The 7814-nt window shown below is 40.1% G+C and overlaps 1 protein-coding gene across 1 annotated transcript; it reads left to right on the top strand.

The window, feature by feature from the left end:
- The first annotated feature begins 6870 nt into the window (after positions 1–6870).
- Positions 6871–7599, top strand: LOC119648918 (pupal cuticle protein Edg-78E-like). The gene is made up of 2 exons (XM_038050824.1): positions 6871–6986; positions 7078–7599. The coding sequence occupies exons 1-2, from the start codon at positions 6975–6977 to the stop codon at positions 7534–7536; spliced, it is 471 nt and encodes a 156-aa protein (XP_037906752.1). The 5' UTR covers positions 6871–6974; the 3' UTR covers positions 7537–7599.
- Positions 7600–7814: the final 215 nt, after the last annotated feature.

Genomic DNA, 7814 nt, shown 5'->3' with positions numbered 1-7814 from the left:
CAAGATGCTGCCACTATGGCTAGGCTCCGAAATACCTTCCATACCGATATCCCTTCAAATAAAGTTAATAATAGTTTAAGTTCATCCTAGCACCACGAAATTTGGAAACAATGTAGGCTATAATATATAACTTGATCCTACCAAGCTTTGTGGAAATCGTACAATTACTGACAAAGTTATAAGAGGTCAAAATTGCCACTTCTTTGAAAATTCAAGATTTTGAATGTCAATATCACCCGAAAGTGGATACTCTCACATAATATATATTACGTGTTACATACTAGTAGGACAAATTCACAGTCAAACGTCTTTATAAAGGAAATACCCAAAACCTTTCATACCTGAAACGGCCAGTTTCCGGTTTCCCGACTTGTTTGTTATACAAGAAGAGTTAATGCACAACTGCTCCATTTGTAAGTAACTCGTAATGTGTGTGTTTCCTATCATATATTAATACTAAATTTTATGATTCTTGGATAGACTTAAGGTGGATTTCTAGTCAATTTTCCCAAAAATCGACTAATATTAACTTTAACTCAGCTAATACTAATATTAACTTTATCTCAGCATAATAAATGTCCATTACGTCCACTTCCTTTGGAATTGACGTCAAAGCTTTGCAAAGTAGACCTATTATCAAAAAATGTTACACCTCCCTCGTATGAGAACCCCCTCAGTCTTAACAATGTTTTCCGTCGCTGCACACGTGGAGATTAAAAATTCCTTCCTTTCCCCTGAATTTCATGTCAATATATGTATAACTGTTTTTGTGAAAAGTGCGTGTGACAGACAGAGAAACAAGTAGACAGACAGACAAGCAGGAAGAAGACAAACAGACAATAAACCGACGTTAACAGGGTTTTGCTTTACACAACGCTTCAAAAAGGTCTAAAGAAATTTACTGCGGGAAATTTACCACTAGCAGCGATTTTCCGGCGCCAGTGGTGTTCGCCAGAATATACCCAGTTGAAGAAATACCATTGATCTTTATTGGAAAAAACCCAAAACCAATACCACCATTTCCCGGGAACGAGTTTTGGAAGAAGTATTGCAATCATCGACTAGTGAATGTTTTTTTTTTCAGAGATTTACATTTCAGGAAAATTGGGCTCGAGCAAATTTAACTGCTTCAGCAATTGCCCTGTGTGAAGAATTATATCCTTCATTTTAAAAAAGGTGATTATTCTCTTTAGGGGCTTTTAAAACCAATCTCTCTGGGTAAAATATGCTACGGTATCTTTTAAAAGGATTTGAAATAATTAAAACTTGTTTTTTTCTGTTCACTAGTGTTATTTTTTGGTCTTGCAAACACCGATATTTCGGGAACCACTTGTTCCCTTCATCAGTGCTAAGAAGTCTGCTCTTCAGTGGATTTATTAGTTATTTTTTACTAATGTAAATTCATAATACTATTCTAATTAATTATATGCCTAAATTACTTTTTAAAGAATTTAATCTGAATCCTGAAGAAGAAGAAATATTTAATTACATAAAGATTTATTTGTATATCTTCAAAGAAGAAGAGTTTTCTAAATAACCTGAATTCAATCTAGTGTTTGCTAATGAATAGGCTTTCGTAGGCGTCCAGCTGGTTAATTTTTCTTACCAGTACTTTCAGATTATTTGAAGGCCGCATTTAACCATATGCTTAGCCACCATAGATTTTGTGGGTTTTCGGGAGTACTTGATAGCCAACTCTGCCTCCTTTGTAAATCTAGTAGTTACCAACCTTTTCGTTTCTTCGATATACTCCTTCAGACAATCTGAGCAATTTTATAAATACCACTTATCTCCTCTACCGTTTTTTGGTCCTTTTCTCTACCAGGTCTCACCTATCGCAGTTCTACAGCACCAGAGTAGTCTGCAGTATTTCTTATATTGCTCCTATATAGAATGCTTTCACGTTAGTTTGGAGTCGATTTGTACTGTAATGCTTATTTGCACACTTTTGTGTCACAACACGATATGTAAAATTAGGACAGCAATTACAATTAACAAGAATAATAAAGATAAAGAATATTGACAGATTTACCAGGAAAGGGTCCAGTCCCACTGCTTAAAATATTCAATGCGGCACTCGGAATAATATACGACGACCAAGCTTTTTAAAAGCTGCTTCCGAGAATAATTGAACAAACTATTGTGGATAAAAATCTAATACAAGCCCATTAAACTCAACAGACGGACAGATTCACAAACCTGTATTTCTGTATTCTAACCACAGGAAAGTATTTAGAATACAATACTTTTTTTGTTGTATGCCAGTGATAGTTGCGACATTCAAAAGACCAATAATAGCTTCATTACCAATTCCATTCTCCGTGCCAGAAATGAATCACTACCATCATCGATGGTGCAACGACCGGCATCCAGTCTAAGCCTGCCTTAGTAAAGAACTGCAGACGGTTTTGCGCCGAGGTGCACCGATTCGACATCGCTAAAAGTTGTCTAGTGTCCTGGTCTACGTCATCGTTCGGTCTGAATCAAGGTCTGCCTACTCTTCTTTTTCTGCCATAGACTTAGGCTTTCTCGTTATAGGGTTGGATCATCCTCACCCACCTGGATTAAATCACCCGCCCACCGCAGTCTATTGATTCATCGATTTCGTGGTTATATAGGCAACGAAATCGTCCATCCATGTAGGAGGCCAAAAATTCTTCGGAGGATTCTTTTCGCGAACGCAGCCAAGAGTCCGCCATTTTACCTTGCTAAGAGCTCAGGTCTCTGAGGGATTCATGAGGATTGGCAACATCAATATCTTATAGAGTACTCGTAAGAGCTTTGACCCTACGGTAAGACTTTTTGAGCGAAACTGTTTTTGTATGCTGAAATAGGCTCGGTTGGCAGCCAATAATCGTGTACGGATTTCACCGTAATAGCTGTATCGGTTGTTGTGATGGAAGAAATAATCAACGGTGTGAAAGTTGTAGTCTCATATTTCTACCGTGTGCATTTGGCGAGTGCGATTTGATAGTGTTGAATCTTTGATTTTTGTTAGTGGCGATGGCATCCTGAATGCCTCCATTCACGTGCACCTCAAGATTTCGGGCCAATCGTTTCCTGCTCGATCTGGATAATCCATTCATCTCGGACTGTTCTTCCTATAATGTCAATATCATGAACATAGGCCAATAGTTAAGTGGACTTGAGGGAGATGAACCCTGTCGCATTAACATCCACATCATTCATCATTTTCTGCAGGGCCAGGTTAAAGAGGATGTATGACAGGGCGACGCCCTGTGTTAGATCATTATTGATGTTGAATAGTCTCAAGAGTGATCCCAATGCTTCAATATAGCCTTGTACATTAGCCAGAGTTAACCTAGTCAGTCTTACGAATTTGGCGGGGATAAAGAAATGGCGGTGTATAGTTTTACTCCGCTTAAAGCCTTGGAGCCGATACTGTTGCTGATTTGCCTGAAGTGGAGCTTCTTTGGTATGAGCCGATGATATTTTGGGCATGTGGGACTATCCGTCAGTAGTACTGTTGCCTAGTCCTTCCAGAAAAAAAAGAGGAAAGCTCGGCAGAAGGCAATTTCTATCAGAAAGGAGAGTGGACTACAAGCTAAATCTTACCTGAACCTTCTCTTCCACCTCTGCCAGGGAAAGAGGAAGAAATATAGTATAGTATAGGCTCCTAGCCGACAACAGCGGAAGGTACTACAAATGAAGGCGAAGCGTCCTAGGACTGAGGACCTCGAGGCACTACAAGGCGGGCAATATCCACAGACATCGGGAGCAAGGAAGCCGAGCTTTCGGCGGAAGAAGGAGACAAGAAAACTCTCCAGTGAGCGGCGGTTGTGTAGAATAGAGTATGCGCGCTTATGTTAAGAAATATGAAAGCTATTCAAATTTACTCGCAGCATGTCAAAACCTCCCCTTTTCTACTAGTGGCAGGGTAAGCAAAGTTGCGGGATTGCCCTTATAACTTACTGATACAAAAACGATAGTCTCTATTTAAAACAATCTATCCTACAGAGAGGTCTTCAAGGTCAGCAACTTGCAACGTGGTATAAAATTTGATAGAAACAACCATGCTAAGACAATTCTGTGCTCAGGATGCTAACTCCAATCAACTTACAATATCAGACTAATAGTAGAAATGAAACCCGATTGAGTTAAATTTGAGTGACGGGTTGTTGCGGTGGGACCTGATAAATTGCGCTGATCTCGCTCGCATCAACTTTACAATCCGTGAAGCGATAGAGGTTTTCGTCGTCAATGCATGTTGAGCGAAAGGATATCTCAACTTGCGGTGTGAGAAATGAAAAACATAAATTAAGGGCTCGTTCGCAAAAACCCTCTACCCGAAAAATCTGACAAAAAAAAATCATAGTTATGGCCCTACGCCTTGTTGAGACTTGCAGTGGATGCCTTTTGCAAGTCGATCAGATTGAATTCCTCCGCTAAGGCAGTGTAGATTTCAGCATTAGAAATAACCTCATCTAGGTTCTTGCACTATATAGCGGTCTCATGCTGTGGAGCATGCACGACAACACTTTTCCAAAATAAATATTATGCTTGGGAGCCTTTGGCTTTGCTCTCCTTGCAACTTTTCAGCTCCAGCGTAAAATCCCTCTTTTGATTCCTCAGAATCCTACTTAGATTTCTCCCCAAGCCTTTCAGGTCAGAGTGAGCTTTCACCCTTTTTAATATGTCTACATAGTAGAATGGATCCTCACTACCTCCCTTTTAGGCCTTTTGGCCTAACCATAGTTCAACCGTCGATCGGTATCGGTTCCCTTGAGGGGCCAGTGTCTTAGGTACTATTTTCCTGCCTACCAAGGTTTTAGGCACCTTCCTCAAAGAAGGCGATACGCGTTTTTGCTTTTAGAGGACCTGGTGACTTCCTATATATGTTTATCTTCCTTCCCAGAACCCTCCTTTTTCTCTACCCATCCACGAGTATACGGGTGGGCGTCATCTGCGTTGACTGCCTTACCGTTGAAGAGTAATTTTAGGACTCTCCTTCGATTTTTTCGCATCTTCCCGCGATTTGTTATATAGAACTCTGTTATCATATACTTGATTATTCGGTGCACGTTGTGTTTACCTTTGATCGATTCCGACAGGTCAATAATTTTCGCTTCAAGTAAAATGAAAAATGACTCTTCCAGATCGGACTTCTGTTCTACAGCCTCCATGGTTCTTCCCGCATATTTTGAAACAATAACGGGGATACATTCGCCCAGATATTTTTCCACCTTGAATATCGATGAGATCACATTATCATTCGGTTTCTTCTAAATGAATCCGACTCTGGATCCTGAGGAGCAACCGCTAACTCGTTGCGCATGGACGGAATTGGTGTCACTATTACTTTTAAGACCCACCAACTTTTGCGCTTTTGTTATGGGCGTTCTAGCGAGCGATGTGCGCAGTTTAAGCACCTCCTTATTTAAGCTGCTGCATTATATACCACGTTGGCTAAGCTGTCCACCACCGAGACACTGCAGTCGAAGCATTCTGACGACCGGTGCTGGGGCTGCAAACCAATGCATCGTAAGTTTCCTTCTCTGCGTCCATATTGGTTTTTTATTCTGGGTGACCTTTTTGTAGCCATTTTCGCCACGAGTGGAGATTTTCCTCTCACCTACCCAATCTGCGCATAAACATTCCAGTGTACGCTCACCTCTGAATGCGTACAAGTGCATATTCATACCCATCCGCCGTGCATTCCGTTATACGCACAAATAGACGCGCCCGATGAGGGATCTGGCAAATCCTAGCAGTATGTTAAACGCAATTTTCTCAGACACGGTTGTATAGATTGACACTGAATTTGGTGGAAAGGTGGGATCATGAATACATCGTTCTACGTGAAATTTAAGAGGGGTGTAGATTTGTTTCCACCAAATATAGTCATGTGGGGCATCAAATTAAAGGTCTCGATTAGTACCTTGAAAACTGAACTAATTTAATGCACAAGATGGGAGAGTGGCGGCTTAAAATAAAGTTAATAATAATATTACATACAATTGACTGCAAAACCCTCCTTAAAATCATCCTATAAGCATAAAATTTTGCAGCAATGTAGGCTACAATATAAAGAAGTGGTTGTGGTTAGAAATTGCTGTATAATAGATCAAAGTTGCCGGTTCAATGTAAATTCTAAGATTTTGAATGCCAGTAGCACGCGAAAGTGGATATTCTGTCAAAATATATGCATATACATTACGTCCTAGTATAAATGGAGCAAACGTCCCATCAAATGGTTTCAAATAAGAAATTCACAAAACCTTTCATACTTGGACCGTCGAGCTTCTGGTCTCCCCACATGTATTATAATGAATGTAAAGCAGGCATGAGTTACAAAATGTTTCCTAATTTCTCCAATAGCAATGTGCGGTACCACCCCTGATATTTTCACTCCCAACACTAGTTCTGATACAGTCTTGTTCTGGGAAAAAGGTGGGCTTGTGCATAGTGCAGCATGACACGCCAATTGCGGGTTCGGGAAATCTGAATTACACACCCCAATGGAACATACCACCCAAACAACGTCTTCCAAATCACTGCAAACAAAACTGAATAACGATTACCACTGGACCCATTGTTAGATGCACGTATGTGCCACTGAGAAAGTTTATTAGCAAACCAATAAGGAAAAAGTTCTGAAATGTATATCATTATGATCATGACGGAAACCTTATATTAACATTTAAATGTATTACGGCCAATCATTTGAAATATTCACACAATTTAAATGATAATAGTGTCTGGGCGAAACTACCATGAATGGAGAGCATTCGATGAACTTGCGTTATCGTTGAATATTTTGCAAACATATATGCATATTAGGTACTACGTTTGTTTTTGACATAATCCATCAATTTCGTAAAGCGTTGATTTCACGACATTTCCAAGAAAATTTACAGATTGGCATGAATATAAAAGCACCATTGACACCTGCAGACAGCATCATTTGCTTCAGCCAAGCAGTGTAGTAAAGAAACTAATCCAGCTCAGCCATCATGTTCAAATTTGTAAGTAGATCAATTTGGAAAGATAACTTGAATATCTTAAGATTCATTCCCAACTACAGCTGAACTTATTTGAAATTCATTTGAATTATAGATTGTAGCAGCCGTCATTTTGGCTTTGGCCCACGCCGACCATATTGACCACGATGCCCACATCGTTTCACAGCAGAGTGATATTCTTCCTGACGGACAATATCAATATTCCTACGAAACCAGCAATGGTATTGCTGCACAGGAACAAGGAGCTGGAGGCGTGGCAGCCAATGGCAATGCTAAATATGTTGCACCTGATGGCCAAGTCGTTCAACTTAGCTACACTGCTGACGCAAATGGATTCGTCGCCCAAGGTAGTCACGTACCACAAATCCCTGAAGAAATCCTCAAGTCTTTGGAGTGGAACAGGGCTCACCCCGAAGAAGATGACTACCTCCATCCAGAATTGAGTGCTGGTCACGCTGCTCCATTGGCAGCTGCTGGTCCAGCTTATTCAGCCCCACAAATTGTTACCATTCGTCCTCACGCTTACACAACAGCACGTCCCTACCGCCACTAAAACTTATGTAACGTTGGATAGTTTGTAAGCTTTTTTTAAAAAAATAGAAAAATTGAAAAAAAACAAATACTTTCATTTAAATAGTTAGTTCAATTCAATAGCCACCTCGAATCGTGAGAAACCTTTCTTCATCGAAATTCACCTTGACATTAGAACTGACTAATGTCTCCCTTGCGATCCGCGCACTAATTGATTTACATAACTTTTATTAATCGCACGTTTTGCGAATTTATCAGGCTCAGTGAATTCCAGGGAAACGTTTGATTCTCTTCCAGGAT

This window comes from Hermetia illucens, chromosome 2 (genome assembly GCF_905115235.1).
Source record: "Hermetia illucens chromosome 2, iHerIll2.2.curated.20191125, whole genome shotgun sequence".
NCBI classification, from domain to species: domain Eukaryota; kingdom Metazoa; phylum Arthropoda; class Insecta; order Diptera; family Stratiomyidae; genus Hermetia; species Hermetia illucens.
Note: the sequence above shows the minus strand (reverse complement) of the source record. Positions and strands in the feature narration are given on the sequence as shown.